General features: G+C 38.4%; 1 protein-coding gene across 2 annotated transcripts in view; it reads left to right on the forward strand.

Annotated features, from left to right (window-relative positions):
- Positions 1–17,706, forward strand: part of SVEP1 (sushi, von Willebrand factor type A, EGF and pentraxin domain containing 1) — a 124,122-nt gene that overhangs the window by 9,366 nt on the left and 97,050 nt on the right. For both annotated transcript variants that reach the window (XM_084503922.1, XM_084503923.1), the window contains exons 2-3: positions 9,731–9,986; positions 11,172–11,348. In XM_084503922.1, coding sequence (XP_084360048.1) covers positions 9,731–9,986; positions 11,172–11,348 — 433 coding nt within the window. The remainder of the gene's footprint in view (positions 1–9,730; positions 9,987–11,171; positions 11,349–17,706) is intronic.

Here is a 17,706-nt window from a genome sequence, read left to right on the forward strand (position 1 = left end):
AGTTTTACTATGTGCTTTTCTCCAGAGACACAGCCAAACCAGAAACATTACTAAGTGATTTGTTCCTAGGATAGGAAAAACATTATAATTTTGAAGAGGTCAAGGGGAAAAAAAGTTGTTTTATTTATAATACATTTCCCAGCCTTACAAGAGGTCTTTCTAGCAAAATACATCATTTGTAGCAGTACTTCCTGACATGAACCTCCGCGTTAATATTCTGTTTGTAATACATTTTGCATGTTTTGTGGCACACTTTTAGCCTCTCTCCTCTAGTTCCACTTGTTACTGGTATTTGGAAGTTAGATTTTACAAGCAGGACAGAAGAATGTTCATGGCTCGGAATTTTCTGACTGTCCTAGCTGCAGAAATTAAAAGCAGCGTTGCTCTTTAATAGCAACAGCAACCTTCTGCTCACATGAAGCATGTCCTTGAGAAAATCTGAAAGATGTTCTGTTAACAGAGAGATGAGGTTGGACATAATTACTATTTGCTGCTGTTATTGTCTTGTCTTCCTGCTTCCCCCAGGCTGTTTCGCTAGAAAGACCAGGGGTAAGACCCAGTACACCAAGACTGGAGTGCTCAAATTCTCAAGCGTAGGCTTTGTATGGGCCCTACTCAAGTTTTTGAGCTACTTCTCTATGAAGTGAACACAGTTCAAAAGAAAAGCTCATGTTAAAATTAGACTGTTTCCCAGTCTCACCTGGTAACTTCAACCGAGAGGATGAAGAACCTCCGTGAATCTGACGGGCAGCCTATAAAAAGCTTTAACATGCGGGTCTGTGCTGATTTGCTGAGCATGCACAGTATAAACAGTGAAGCAGGATGTCTAGCTGTCTGTCTTGTTTCTCTATCAAATACTCCCACACACCCCGTTGGGCTGAGACAGCTCTTACCAGTGATAACTGTGTGTATGTTGCTTGATTCCAGCAGTCCTGAAGCAAAAATTCAGAAGATAATTAAGCAGTGACAGCTGGCAGTAGATAGGATAGGTCATGAAATGTGTTTGTCCTCTTGGTATTAGTTATTCTGTTCAGCTTCTTTGCTGTATTTTTAGAGAAATTAATGTTTAAGACAAACTCAAAAAAGTATTTGGCAGATGCACCAGTCAATAGTGGTGTGAATACTTGTCTGAAAATACCCGAAGATTAATTATGTATTCAGTAAAATATTTTGGAGTCCCTTTTTTTAATTACCAGCAAAAGACTGGAGCATACCAGAGAAATCAAGTAACATCTTGGTTACATTAATGGTGACAATTGCTGAAAGACAAAGAGCATTAGGAAAATCTACATTTTTCAAATGAAACTCAGGTCTATTAGTTACTGTCTCTGGGAGAACAGGTGTATTGTGTTTGCTACAGTTTGGAGCTCAAAGCTGCAAGCCATCCAGATGTCCAGGTCATCAGACCTAACAGTCCCAGCACTTGCGTAGAGCTGAACCTAGGTCAAAAACTGCATGTGGTGGCTTCTGTGATTGCACAAGCAGTGGTGGTTTGTGGATTGTGGTTTTTGGTTTTGTTTGGATGGTAGGGGGAAGAAATAGTCTTTATACAAAGACGAAATCAGGTTACTCAGGACTGTGTCCATTTAGGTTTTGAATACATCCAAGGATGGAGAACTTAAAATGCTTCCGAGAAACCTGTGTGATCACCTTTAGAGTAAAAATACTGTTTTCCACTGTTCTAGTGAAATTTCCTGTATTTCATTTTGTGCCTGTTGCCTGTTGTTTGCACCTACTGCTACTTCTAAGAAGAACTATTGTGAGACTTGCAGACTTCATACCCTGCCAGTTACTTAGAGATGCTGGGGAGTTAGGTACTGTGGGTAAGAAATATTAGATTTATTTTTTTTACAAAGATCTGTTTAAGATCACCACTTCCTTTGTTAAGATTCTTGCAGTGTGTTATTGACGAGAGATTACAAAATACATTCTCAGATACTCAAACAACACATTTAAGCTGGAGAAGTTTAAAGGATGAAGGAAAGATGACTGCATGCCATGAGAGTGACCCAGTGCGTAAAGAAAAGGTGAAAGTTGAAGACAGGGTGAAAAAGGATAGGAAAGACAAAAAATGCATGCATAGATTACACACATGATTTTGATGACCCATCAATTATAGCCTAAAAGAATCATGAGAAAATAATTGATAGCTCTAGTATATTGTTTCACTGAAGGAAAAAACATTGAAGTGCAAGACTAGACCAGCACAAAATCACTGCATTTAAATAACTTTTTTTTTTTTTGGTCTGTTTGTTTTCTTCATCAGCCTATTAGTTTTAACTCTATTTAAATATCCAGATTCACCGTATAGTTATGTATTTTCCCTAAACTCTGGATGCAGTTCCTGCTAGACAAATATTCCAGAAAACCTTTTCTGATAATTTCTTAAATGGAGGTAAAAGCTTATTCTCTAGAGCTTGTGTAGCAGCGCAGAAGAATGTGGCAAAATGTACAACTGGGAAGCAAAATCTCTAACTACAGATTTTTTTTAGTGCCTCTCCTGAAAGAAGTAACAAAAGCTAAAGGGAGGACAGGATTTGACTGAGCAGAGCAATGGAAGTAGCAGTGTCCAGTGACCTAAAGAGATGCTGGTGAAATGAGATGTTTGCTGTTTTAGAGAGGGGGCACAGGAGGTGTAGAGGAACAATATCTGTATCATGATTTAGGGGACAATGTTTATGTTGCCACCTAGGTCTGCATTACTCCTGTGACATGACCAACTTGGGATTCCTTAGGATTCTGTGATGAGATGCCTCAGCTCCATCAAAAACTAGGGTTGATCATGGTAGTGATTCTTTTTTTACTTTCAGAATATTCATTTAGATAAAATTTCCTGCCAGGCTTGGACTTTCTTCTTGCAGGAAGAATGAAAGCAAAGGAAGCTTGAAACATGGTGAGATTCACAGAAGGATTTAGGTTTACCATGTCCCATTTGTGAATGATACACAGCTCCTTTTCTGAACCCATCCCTAAGAAATTAAGACATTTTTGTATTTGTAATTATAGGTCAAATCTGTACAGTTGTGTGTGGGTTTTTTTGTTGTTTATTTGTTTGTTTGTTTTTGTAGTAAAGAATACTTTTCTTATTTTAGTATACATTTAATGGTGATTACATTGTATTGTATATAGTTAGTAATATTTTTAAATGGGAATTTTTGTATTTTAGAGTAAATAAGTGATCCTTTGAGAAAAATAATCATCTAGTCCTATTGAACTCTCATCCCTTGGTTTGTGGCTTCTCTGTAATTCCTAGGGTGAAAACAAATACAATGTAAGTGGTCTATTGGTACAGCAGAGATAAATGGCTTTGTGATAAGGGGCTTTCTGCTTCACTTCTGAGGCACAGCGATGGTTCTTCCTGTCCGACAACAGATAACATTCCCTTTGTAGACCTGACGTAGGTTATTCCCTGCACGGTGTACAAGGAGCAGCGTAGTTTTTGTGATTAATCTTGGATAATGTGATTGTGAAAGCTAGGTTCCAACTTAAACCTTTTAAGGCAAGCTCCTCCTGGCAAGGATCCTGGGTCTGACTGATGTTATCAGTTAGTAACGGCTTAGTTGTGTAAAGTGAGACAGATTAACCCATTTCAGTTTGTTTCCCTGTAGACAGATGTATTAACGGCAAATTCTGTATGGTTAAAATCCTCTTTAAAAGCCAAATACCGAATAAGGATGGGGATTAGGCCCAGGATCAAATGTTTATGGATTAGATGCAGAACGTGTAATTGAGGCGGTAACAAAGAACCTCGACACTGTCATTGCTGTGGCAGTTAGGTGGCTGAAGAAGTCTTTGGTTTTGATTTGCTTTTACAAACTTAATATTAGAAGCACAGAAACTGGAGGTTTAGAGGTGTTCGTGACTGTAGCTTTAGAGTTTCATTTTGCCTTGGAGTAGTGACTTTCTACAGCAGGATTTTGTACGATAACTTTTTATTGCACAAGACTTCGTTTTCTAATTCTAAGGGCTGTTATTGGCACAAAGGAAATGGTGTGTCTGCCAGATATTTGTACACACTAAGCACAGATTGAATACAATACAGATGGTAATAACTTTTTGCTAATGTGAAAAGAATGTTTTATTTAAGATCTGGAAGGACTGCTGAAACTGACTGATCTGTCCTCTGAAGGAGGTGTAGACAGGAAAATGGGTACTAAAACAATGAAAGAGAAGGTGTTTCTAGTGGCCCCATTTTGCAATCATCATGAATATTAATTGTTTTCTTTTGATTTTACTTATCCCTTAATGCTGATTTGTAGTAGTGATCAAAATTGGCCGTGTTCTCAATCATGAAGGTCATTCGGCACTTTATTTCCAGTTATGGCTGGTGCTCAGTGTTGTTAAAATCAGAAGCAGATGTGGATCTTCATACCGAAGAAGCAGGTTTCCAGGATCCTTTTAACCTCCCAGTACTGTTCAGTGGGCTCTTAAGCTTTACTTATTGAAAAACCTGACAATGTATAAAAGGCCTGCAGAGCCTGGTCATGCAAGAAAAGCATCATTGCATTGATATGCTCCATGAAGTTGATGGGAACTGGCTAAATACATGGAGCCACTGCATGCATGCTTGAAAGTTGAGGGGTTAAGTGAACAGAAATCTAAAAACAGATGAAATTTCTGTATAAAAAAAAAAATGTGTTTCAAAGGGACTTTCCGGAGAGGAAAGAGTAGAGGTGTTTTAGAATAGAGGAAGGTATTAAAGTCAGGGTTAAAGGAAGCAAAAATGTGGAGTGCCACACAGACATTGGAGAGAGGGGGCGAGTGATGCATCTTTGTAGTGACTGTGCATAATGCAAAGGCTTTTCAGAAGACGTGACAACAAACTTCTACTTGGATTGTTAGCTGCTCTGGATGGTGGCCTGCTCTTTATGCCACTGTACATTCTCAGGGAGAAACAAAACACCATCTGGGCCACCAGTCGTATACAAATGATGTAAAAAAAGACATCTCTTTTTTTTTTTTCCTCAAATGTTGAATGCTTCTTTCTCTTGTTCTTTTCCTCTGTTGTTATGCAGCAGGGAATATGTATCTAGAGTTACAGCTGCAAGACTTGTGGGCCAAGCTATTCAGTGGCTTTGATTTGTTTTCATTTCTGGGGTCAATATGTAGCAACCCTGCCTGTCAGTTCCTGTGCTCAGTTCCTCTGCTCAAATCCGTTGGTGCCTGAATGCTTTAGTACCTCCAGTAGCATCAGCACAGCTTCATCGCTCCCTTACCCACCAGCTCTGCGTGTGACAGAAGTGCTGCCCCAGAGAAGAGGTTGCCCTTTCAGATGAGGGGGACAGAAGAGCTACTGGCTGCTTGCCATATCTCAGGCTCGTACAGCTAAGGGACATTTGACCCATAGTAAATGGTCTTTTCCTGACACTTCCCACTTACTGTAACCCACAACGTTCATTTTTAAAGAGGGCTTGATAAGCTATTGCTCATGGGACTTACAGCCCGTGAACCTTTGTGTACTCAGCACAGGATTTTCAGAGGATGGCTGTGTAGTTTTATGGAGCAGAGATCCTTGCTAATTTAGATAAGTAGTCATTTCTAAGATACCTGTTGCCCTGGCTGTAATACTGGGAGTCAAGCTAGCATGTTTATTACACACATACACATGTCCCTCAATTTGGGGAAAATACAGAGGTTTGGTTGCTACCTCTTAAGAGCAGGACTTGCCGAAAATGTGGTGCTGTGTATAATGCCATCTGCTACCTTCATATGCAGTTTGTGCAGCTTTGTGCTTTGCACAGAGGGAGACGGTGCTGAAATGATATTACTGAAATTAAAAGGCAGGTCCTGCCAAGACTGAGCTTAGTTCCCCCTTCTGTGCATGTTATGACATAATCGTGGGTTGAAATGATACTCTGCTAGACCAAGCTGCATGCAGGTGGGATCTTCCGAGAATTGCACTAGCAGCCTCCAGAATGTCTCTTAACCCTATGCAAGTTGTGGTTTCTTCCCCAGTTACACACATTTCACCACTTATACAAGCTTAGGGACATTTTTTTTTTTCCATGAGGGTGATAGAGGCCCTTCATTTTTATAAATGCAATTGGCAGATTGAAAATTCATGCTCTCTAGAGATGCTACTGTTGGGGAAAAAAAAAAAAAAAAAAAAGTAAATATGGTTGGAACATATGTTTTTTCTCATCTTGTTTTCAGAAAAAAGAGACATTTTTACTGAAACAGCTTAAGACAAACATCCTGGGGGGGAAATTTCAGCCTGAATAGTTAAAAGGTTGATAGAAGTTTAAGTTGCTTATGTTCTACTATAAATTAGCAGTTTATACTCAACATGTTAATTGAAAGTGTTAATTATAAATATCACTGCATTATTCTCTGCTTGCAACACTGCTTGTTTTAGAGCAGCTCTTCCAGAACACATTGTGAAATGAGGCATTTGTATTTTTTCTTACTGGTGGTCTTCATATTGTCTTTTGCTTTGTCTTATCTTCCTGATTCTTTTCATTCTACTTTTCCACTTCATTCTTGTTTTTCACTTATGACACAGGAAAATGAAGAACAATGGGTTTGGTTTGCAGAGGATTGTATCTGCAAGAGAATTTGGTTTCACTCCCTTTGGGTTTTGCATACAGTTAGTAATAAAATCAAGCCCAACAGCAACATTTCACCTGGCAGTTTTTCAGACCGCAGTGCCAATGGTCTGTGCTTTGATTTACCATGCATGTGTTTGGTTTTGCTTTAAAAATCTACCTGAAATCAAGGACCTGCAAAATCAAATTGTTCTGAAATTTGGCCTGGCTTAGTGAGAAAGTTGTAAAATCTCTGCAAGTTCTTTGGACTGGCCTAATGTGTGAACTGGAATCTGGACAAGTTTCATTTTGTAAGTCTTACTTTAAGATTTTGTAATAAAACATCATAAAATGGTAGAACTATAGAATGGTTTGGGTTGGAAGGGACTTTAAAGATCATTTAATTCCAATTTCCCTGCCATGGGCAGGGACACCTCCCACCAGACCAGGCTGCTGAAAGCCCCATCCAGCCTGGCCTTGAGCACTTCCAGTGTTGGGGTACACCTTCTCTGGGCAACCTGTGCCAGGGCCTCACCAACCTCAGAGTGAAAAATTTCCTCCTTTCCTCCTAACTTTCCTCCTTGTCCTATCATCTCAGTTCATCCCCGTTTTCGGAATGCGTGTTTGCAAGAGTGAGTTAAATACACTTACTGCTCATCATATGATGACGTGGGTTTTGGAACATGCTGTTGATATCGTTGGAAGGTTTACCATACAGGGTATGTTTTATCAATCATAGCATGGTAGAATGTTATTGAAATGAACTGGCAACTTGCATGCTACCAATTTGAAAATCACTTATCCCTACTTTTACCTAAGTTCACAGAGAAAGGAGAGAATACACCTTCAGAATCACCTGCTTTAGGGCCTCAGACAGCCACCGGGAGAAACTAATGGTGGTCCCATATCTACTTACTCTCTGACAGTCTGTGGCTGAGTACGAGACTGGTAACTCTATTGGGTGGTTTCTGGTCCATGACACATTAGCACAGCATTTTTGGAGATGCTCTGCCTGTTGTCCAAGAACAAGCATAGGGTGGGTAGAAATTACCATTTGTGCACAGTCAAACTGGAAGGGTGAAGTGGGCAGGAGCCTACGGGGCATGTTTTCACTCAGGCACTTTTGAGTATTGTTGTGAGTGCTTTGTATGAAGTATTAGGGAGTGATCCTTCAATCTGTGGATTGCAGCACAGTGAGAGGGGCTGTGGGCAGTTTTTAAGGCTGTGAGAGATGAGCTAATGTGTTATTGGCAAACCAGTAAGAGAGAAAAGGGCAACTCAACAGGGACAAACATAGCGTGTTACACTAGAGTGGAAATAACCAGCAGTCCGAATGCTTGTTAGGGAAAGGCTAGCAATAAATCAGAAGTGGGCATTACAATTTTGTGGATCATAACATAATAAGATGGCATTAAAATATGTCAAATCATATTTGTAACCTCACACTTGAAAGCAAAGCAAAAATGACCACCAACAGGAAAGCAGTTACCATTGCGGGAGGTACATGTGGAAGGGTTTTGATCCTTTAGGAGCAAGCAGTGTGCACAGAATTAAGAATACTGGTGTAGTTTTTGTTTGGTTTTGTTTGTTGTTTTTTGTTTGTTTGTTTTAAGCCACATAGCTGTTTGTTGTCTTTGACTTGGCATTCAACTCCTAAATGTATGGCAGTATAGTGATTATTGTCACTTCTGGGCTTTTGCTTTCCGTTGATAAAATCACAGTTTCAAGGACTGCTTATTTCTCCAGGTTTAAGTTTGCTGGTGTAGTTGTGCTGGTAGTGAGGATTCTGTACCCGACTGCAGGGGCACACTGACGGTGCATTTAGAAAAGCAAGCCACCTGTGTATGTTCACTCTTTTGAAACTTTTTTAACAGCAGTTGTACCCATATTCTTTCATTTTTATTTGTTAATTACTAGCTTGTCAATGACTAAGAACTTGTTTCTGACCAGTCCCAGGTTTTTGTCTGTATCTGGAACTCTCCTCCGTAGAGGGAGACTTACGAAGCCTCATTAGCTATAGATGTATTTTTGCATTGCACATGAGGTATCCAAAATACTTTGTTTTCAAGACTATTGTTTCTGACAGTATCTCTTTGGTCGCGCTATCTTTTCTTTCATACCCATACCTGTGTATGTACATGCTCTGTGGTGTGTTCTCCGTTGATGTGTACACTGTTAAATTGCTTTTGGGCTTATTGGGGAAATCAGTCTTTCTCATCTGCCTTAGGTAGGAAGAAAACAACATAGCCACTGTTTTGCTTTCCAGACACTCAGTGGATTTCACTTTTTAGACAATGAAATGGTAGAGGAAGGGCAGAAGGGAATGTGTGGGAAGACAAAATTTCCAGTGGAAGCTTTAACCTTTCATAGGTTATTCATGTGAAAATTTGCTGTTGTATGTGAGAGCTCTTTTCAAGATTTATATCTGGTTTTGGCCAAGTCTTCAACTTTCATTGATATGCTTATCCTTACAAGATTTCTAGTAGACCCACTGGGGGAGGAGGGGGGGGCATGTTTTGAGCAAAATAACACTTAGTAAAATATTTGTTTTTCTTAGTTATCCCTTACAAACTGCAGAAGATTTCTCCATATATCACATACTGAAAGTCATGATAATGAGGGTGGGTGTGCCGTGGTATGCAGGACATTTTCAAGGTGTGGCTTGGTGAGAGATTCGTGTCTCTGTCAAAATAAGCAAGTTGGGAACCAAGTGGCATTCATATGCTGAACAGAAAGATAACACTGACCACACTGCCAGCTGGTATGTGTCTACATCACTTCCATGGTGCTGAGACAGCTGGTAGCGTCTGAACTTCTGTTCTTGGACTTGGTCTTGGACTAGATTTTCATCGTGTTATCTATTCAAACTGCAGTCTGAACAAAGTTGCTGAAACACTGATCAGTATCGTTGCTGTCTAACACATGGATGACTTTTATCAGCCAGTGTGAAAGTGTCTCATTTCAGATCATGTCATGATTTCACAGCTGTTATTGGGAAGACACTGACCATCTGAAGTGTGAGTCAGTGTTTGGTGTTGTCTAACCACAGCCTCTGCTTGCAGGTGGTTGTTCTTTGCAATGGTGAGTAGTCTTGCAAAGACTTAATCCAGCTGTGTAACCAACTAAAAGGAGCTGAATCAGGGAGGAAAGTAGATTAACTGCTGCTAACACTTTGCTGAGGTGTGCCATTTCGTTTTCTCTTCCAGCAAATACTGCGGCATGCGCGTGGCAATTCCACAAAGGTGATATTTCTCATTACTGACGGATATTCCAACGGTGGAGACCCAAGACCCATTGCAGCATCCTTGCGTGAATTTGGAGTGGAGATCTTCACCTTCGGGATATGGCAGGGGAATACCCGAGAACTGAATGACATGGCTTCCCATCCAAAAGAAGATCACTGTTACCTTCTTCACAGTTTTACTGAGTTTGAAGCACTGGCACGCAGGGCTCTTCACGAAGGTATTAACCTACAAAGTCCTACAGACAGCACAGGGCTGAATATAAAGTACTGCCTTGTAACTGCGTTGCATGTAGTGCAGATTCCTTTTTTTTTTTTGATATTTCCTCTTTCTAGCAGAGGTGTCCATTCCTCAGGTAAAAGAATAAACTATTAGTTAGACTAACCATCAGCAAAATGTAACATAAATTCTCTTCCCTGGTATATCCATACTTCAATTCTACTCTACATTTTGTCCAAGGAGAACATAATATGGTCTTGGCACAGTGCAACTTTTCTTTGAATAGATGAACCTTGTTGTCTGAAAGAGGCCCCCAATACGCATCTTAGGACTAGCCTTACTACCTAGTGTGTATTTTACACACCAACAAAAGCTAGCCTATTCAGAAATAATTCAGATCCTTGTTTATAAAGGTAAAGACAGTTTATTTTAACAGCCTTACGTATTCAATAACACTGAAACAAGCAAGGGGTGGAAAGAGAGTGTGAACTCTGCTTTTATCCTTTTTCAGTCTACTTTATTGTAAAATAGAATGAAGGTTCTACTCATGAAGAGCAGAAGAAATTTAGCAAGTGACAACAAATGAGTAGACCTTCATATGTAAGCCAGTCCTGCTTGAATGAGACATAACACATGCGTCAGACTACCAACTAGCATTTATTTGCAGTATTTAATTTTTAAAAGCATGCTACTTTTACATAAGTAGTACGCTTTACTGCTGTTCTGTTTATTCCAGTTAAGGTTTAACTTTTTGTGTAAATGCATGAAAGGAAAGATTTTTTTTTTATATGACCAACTGGTTGTACATCCCATAACCAAATGCTCTCCTGATGCCGGTGACAGCATCCACCACAGCAAGGATAGGCTGTCTCAGCAGCTCTGGCAGGGGGGAGGCTGCCTTCTGGCTCTGTTAGAATCAAGCAAAAATTTGGGATCTTTGCATCATTGGTTTCAGCGAGCATTTTTGCAGAATAAGAACACCATTTAATTTTATTATTATTATTTTTTTTTTTTTACATTTTATGTCAATAAATATTCTTCATGCTGCCATCACTACAGTTTAGAACTGGACATGGAACCTGTTTTTTTCTTTGTTTGTTTTTTAAATATTACACTAATGACATAATGTGACACTGGGGGGGTAATTGGGGTTGGATTTTTTGTTAATAAATTGATATAATTTCAGACCTGCCCTCTGGCAGTTATATCCAAGAAGATATATCACATTGTTCGTATCTCTGTGAGGCAAATGAAAACTGCTGTGACATCATGGCAAGCTGTAAATGTGGCACTCATACTGGCCAGTTTGAGTGCATCTGTGAAAAAGGATACTATGGGAAAGGACTACAGCATGAATGCACAGGTGAGTCTCATGTCTCAGTGCTTGTGTTTCTTCTCTGTGTGCCCTGGATATGTAGCTAATTCAGTCTAGGGAGGCCAGCTCTTTGGGGGATTATGATTATCAACCTGAATCAGAATGGGTTTCTGGCTTTTGGAAGACTTTCTGGCTAAAGGTGTATAAGAGTTGTAGCAGTCAAACTCCCCTCCAGCAGCAGCCAAAAGAGATATCCAGGAAAGGTAAGAGTAGGTCAAATGTTCAGACACATTAAAACATCCCTAAAATGGTAATCACCAAAATGTTTTGACTGCAGATTTACTGAGTTTGAAGTAGTATCTTCTGCATTTAAGAGCTCCTGGTGACTTTTTCCATCATGAATTTTACTGATCACATTTTGAAATTCCATAAACTTTCCTGTTTGGAGAGGTGCTGTCTATGTGCATCTGTGCAGGATAAATACTTGGTGAATACTACAGTCAATTAAATTCTCTCATGTTGTCTTTCAGTAACTAAGGAGGAAGAAGGCATTTCAGTCACTGAACAGAAAATTGTCATCAAATTTCGCTAAGATTGTTCTTGTTACTGCTTTTGGAACAGTCCTCTTAATAATATTCATTTACAGTGTACAGTTGAAAAAACAACATCTTACAGCTCTTTATTGCATGCCAGGATAAAAACATGGAGGCAAAATTCTGGCTCTCTGAGTTCCCTGAAAAGTTGTTCATAGGAAAGGTGAAAGCAAGGCTATATTACTAGGCAGATGACTTCAAGCTAATTTATTTATTTTATTAATAGATAGGATTTCCTAGGGAAGTAGCAGAGAAAGTTGAGCCACTGGTCTTCAGTGGAGTTGTGTTTCAGCTCTGGGGGATACCAGATGCCTTTGTTTAATAAGAATATAGATAAACAGATAAATATCAGGTTTCAGTATAAAGTTTCTTTTTACAGACATTTATGAGTTCAATTGAAAGCCTTCATGTAGTCAAGATAATCTGATGAAATAGTTGTTCACATACTGCAGTGATTATAAGAAGTGAAGGGAAGCTGTGCTCGTAGGAAAAGATAAGCAGGTTTTGTCCAACTCCATTGATGCATATGGGACAAAAAAATGCCAAAACTGTCAGCATATCTGAACTCTGTTATATTTGTTTTGTGAGCTGGATAAAAGGAGTACGTATAATCAAATATTTCTCATCTACAAACAAAATACAGTGTTTACATTGATTTTACATCCTCATATTCTCACTTAACGCGCTTCATGCATAATCACATAATCTATGGATCATGGTTGTATGGCTGTGTTTGAGTGCTGTGCGACTTACGTTGAATGTGATTTTCATCACATGCAGAGGGCTTCTTCATGGAACTTGTAAGAGCTGATAGCTCTGCTCAGACAATAGACACAGGCAGGTTTGTGACTAGAAGCTGAGGAATGCCTTCAAGGAACATTTCAATGGAAGCTGTGATGGCTGTATTCCTGCGCTAGGAGTAGTAATGAATACACTGGGGGAATCAAGATTACACCTAAGCATACAATGAGGAAAAGGTATTGCCAGCCACCAGTGCAAGAAAGGACTGAGATGTTACAATGTTTGTGTTGGGAAGTTTTATCAGTTTTATTTTGCTCCTTATGGATTATCACAAGGTAACTGTTAATTTTCCTTGTGCCTCTGGGTCATCTTTACCATTTTCTGATTAAAAATGAAGTAGGTAAGTATTCAGGAATTGGTAGGGTTTTGATTGCAAGATGAGCGGAGGAATTTAGCAGAGTCACTGGCACATTGGATCAATCTCGCTTTATGTAAGTGATAGAGTTTACTAGTGAGTTCACTTAACTCCGAACAAAGATAAGCTATTACATTCTGCTTATTTTCAGAGCTAATTCTATTTTTTTTATAAAGTCAAATTTTCATTTTAAGTTTCTTCTGGAATTCCAGTCTATTTTGTTCACCTTAGCTGAATGTCCTAGTAACCTACTGAACAAAATAAACTCAGCATTTCTGCTTCTACCAATAGCCTGTGTCATTAAATACTGTTCTGAGCTATTCCTGAAGACAGAGGGACTATCATTTTAGAGTTAATGTTATCCTTTGTATACAAAAGGAACTTCTGATGGGGTAAGCTTACCTTTTGAGTGCCATTAGAAATGGTAAAAGTATGACTTACGTGTATGGATATTTGACAACTGCAGAAGAAAAGTTTCATTTTATTACAATCAGCAGTTTTTTTAAAATTAAGTTTTTAAAGGTGATTGGTATTAGATACACTGAAATAAAACTATGATTGCAGCCATTTGCTTTCTGTGTGAAGATAAAAGGTGTGTATGTGTATTTTGTGGAGAATTTGACCAGAGTAGTTCAAGATTGTTCTTTTAAATATGTCTGATCAATTCAACTATTGTATTCTTCCTTAAGAGAGACAGAAACAAAAGGCAACATGTGTTCTTTAAATAAAAAAGACATTCTGAAATCTTCTTTTCTGGAAAGGATTCCAAACCATTTTTTTAACATTTCCCAGCTGAGGATAGCTGTGGATTTGTAAAGGACAAGGAATCTTAAGAATGCCTCTTAACTTTTCTGCAGTGTATAATGAGCAGGAGGACTTCTGGCAAGTTTACATTGACAGAACTTACTTTTGATTGGTTAAACATGCAGATACCATACTAGCCCATGTTTACTTAATGAAGTAAAATATTTTTAAATGATTTTTCATTAAAGTGGGAAATTGTTCTTCTTCTGTAGTATATCTGTTTCTTTTGCTATATTAGTTATTTTCTGTCATTATTTTCTGTATGGCCTTGTGCTTTTGCGTTATGCCACTTTATTGATGTTTATGGTTTTAAATGTGAAGCACCAAAATAGCTATGTACAAATCATAACTGGACTTTAATTTCCTCATTACCTGAAAAAAAACACCCTAGAAAGCTTCCATAAAATAAAATAGGAGCCACGTGCTTTGTGCTGGAGAGCAGAAATTGGCTTCAGTGACCACCTCCTGTTCTTTGCAATATTGTTGATGATGTGCCACAGAAAGAAGAACAGAGTGACTGTTCTCTGCTTTAGAAAACAAACCAAACAAAAACCTCTTGGCCCATATTATGAGCCTTATGCAGCCAGGGACATCTGTGACAATTATCAGAAAAGGAGAAAGAGGAAGAACAGAGACCGTATCATAATCAATCACAATTATTGTATAGTACATAAACACCTTTTCTTCAATGTCCTCACTTCTTTTTTTCCTTCCTTTCTTTGCTTACAAATGTTACGTTTCAAACTAAATGCAACCAAACAAAAATACAGATGTCAGCAAAAATATATGTGACCTTCATGGTCTTCCATTCCATCAATAAAAAGATGAGCTATTAAAGGTAACTGCTTGGTCCATGGAAAGCTAAAATGTCCAGATGTATCTTCTGTCCATTTGTATCTTCTCTGTCTTAGGAAGCTAGGTAATATGTCTTTTACACAGCCTTTTTCCACATTTTTCAGTGATACTCTCCAGAGAACGAGGTTCTTTTCTGGCAAGTGGTCTGATGGATCTAATGACCTTATAGATTCATGATGGGGAAACTAAAGGATGACAACCACAGGTATCAGGGAGGGCAGGGAACTGCTGTCTTACAGCCAGTCATTTCCTTTATTGAACACATGGACCACATAGTTCATAGCACAATGTGTTCATGAAGATGACTTACAGTTGGCAGGGCAGAATTAGTAAATGTAGTACTTACGTGGTATGCTAGTTATTCCTTATTTTCTTTAATTTTGGTCCACTACATGTCTATAATTACTGAAATGTAGAATTTCATCATATATATAAATATTCAGTAGCTTACCTGGCCTCTGCAGTTTTTATGAGTATATAGTATTGTTGGTTATCATCTGAATAGCCACCAGGCCAGCAGTTTTGCTTACAAAACAGGACATCAGTTAGATCTGTAAAAAACTTTTCCAGGGAAATGTGAAATCATGTGAACTGTGACCTTTTTCTTCTCTCTCTCTCTCTTTTTTTTTTCCAAATTTTAACTCAGAACACATTCACTTAAAAGACTGAGAAGAATTTCAAAAAAATGCAGGAGGTCCAGCAAGGCAGGGGGTCTACATTTTGCATTTTATGATTTCGGACCCTATTTTCATTTGAGCTTTTTTTTTTTTTTTTTTTTCCATGAGATTTCCAGAATGTTCCTTTTGAGATTGCAAAGCAAAACCTGATGTTCATGAGTTGGACAGCTCTCCAGTTAGGAAAAAAAAAAAAAAGAAAGAAAGAAAGAAAAGAACACAAGTTGTGCATAATATATTACTAGCAGTTGTTTTTTTTAGTGAGATAGGAAGAACTATAATTCCAGTAGTGATTGGAATGGTCCATTCAAAGAAAGCAAAACATCTGTTCTGCCATTATGTGTTTTTCTTACCTCCCTTCTGTTAGGAGCTTCACCCTGCCTGGAAGCCGCGTCACCCTTTCTCCTCTTTCATTTTGTTGAAGTGTTTCATTAGCTATCCTGCAGGTGTTCTGGCTTAATGAATCTTTGTCAGCCATCTTGCATTTGTTGTACTCTGTGTGGAAATTCTCTTTAGAAGTTGACAGAGCTGCAGATTTTCTGCATCTTAGAACTTAGTTTCTTGCTCTCTCACACAGCAGTGCCATTTCATTCTGTCATCCATTGAATCTGTGTCTTAAAACAGATAGGATGTTGTTCTGGTTCCTTTACTCTCCTTTGTTTTTAAATTCTGAATCAGAAAAATACTCTTCTAGCATAGCTTACACTGAAAGTTTCTGCTGACGCCCAATGAAAACTGACAAATTGAAGGAGTATCTCATCAAGGGAAATGTCATATGGCTGCTGTTGTGCTTCCTTGTGCCATATAAACCTGTAAATCTGCATAAGTAAAAAGAAGCAAACATTTTAAACTAGATGAGCTGAAGGAACTGAGATTACAGCTGGGTAAAGAAGTTGAGATATACATGCTTAATAAAGCATTCATTAATGTTTACAAAACCTGGACAGTTTGGAGAGACTTGGAGTTAGACTCATCTACTGTAGAGACAGAACAGCTGGCCTGGAGAATCCTTTCTCCAAGTGTAACGGCTGTCAGGGATATGCTCCTGTAATTATTACCTTACAATCACAATCCCCTTTCTGTCACCTATGGGGGATGGGATACCTTCGTGTATGTTACTCTGTAACTTGTAATTTATTCTTTAAAAAATACTTCTCCCAGGTGGAGCCTTTTGTTGCAGCCTCTTTTGCCTTGGATAATACGCAGAGTTTCCGCTGTGAGTATATTGTGTTAAAATCACTGGCTGTCATGAAAGGAGAAAACAAGAAAGCAGGGATCTAAAACAAGGGAAAGTTGCAAAATACCAATGACTAAGCGACAGTGAATTGATGTTTAATTAATACTGGCAAAACTATTCCTCGCTGGCATTCTGTATATTTTTTCTTTTTGTTATGAACCTTTTTTGGCTCTTTATGGGTAACAATTTGAGCATAACATCACGATGGATAAATACAGAAGAAAAGTAAATGAGCTTGTTTTTCTGTTGAAGGTATCATAACATCGTGATGGGTAACTACAAGAGAAATGTAAATGGATCTGTTTTTCACATCTGCTGAAAGACAAGTGGAAGAGAAGGGTGGATTTAGGAAACAACAAGTACTATAGGCAATGATATGAAAGTTTAGGAAGTTAATTTTCTTTAAAAAATATTTAAGACCAGAATATAATGTAAAAACATTCATCGTTATTATTTACATAAAGACTAAAAGAAATGGATTTTATAGATAATTTATTTGGAAGATAAATCTGGAAGCATGCAGTCATGCTCTTTAGAATTTTTAACATTAACATCTTCTTTCTCAATTTTTTTGCCCCTGAAGTCCAATATTTCCTGCTTTGCTTTTGGAAATTCAAATGCAGATTCTCCTGCTTGGTATGGTACAAAGCAAAGCAAAGGCTGAGGATGAAAGGATTGAAATCTTCTAAGATTTCTCAGAATGGAGCACACAATGGAGATACAGTACTTTGGTTAGGTAATTTAAAAGCATTACAGCAGTAAATTCTTGTCAGGAGGGGCTTCTTTTGTAGGAGTGACTCCAACAAAGATGAATAGTGTCTTGCATGATGGTAGAGTAGGTTTGCATTTTACGTGGATTCCAGTACCAAACTAGTTTATTTCTGACCTGTACAACCTGCTTCATGAATGTAGGGCAGTGGAAGCTTCTTTTATTGAATTCAGTCCTTCTGCGGAGATACAGTAAAGGTTCATAAAACACAGTAGGTATGAAGTGATAACAGGTTTTGTCAATTATAAAGTCAATTATTATTGTCAATTATTTAATTCTTATAGTAGTAAAAAACCTTTGATCTGCTTTCCCCATGTC

The sequence above is a fragment of the Aythya ferina genome, assembly GCF_964211825.1.
Source record: "Aythya ferina genome assembly, chromosome: Z".
NCBI classification, from domain to species: Eukaryota; Metazoa; Chordata; class Aves; order Anseriformes; family Anatidae; genus Aythya; species Aythya ferina.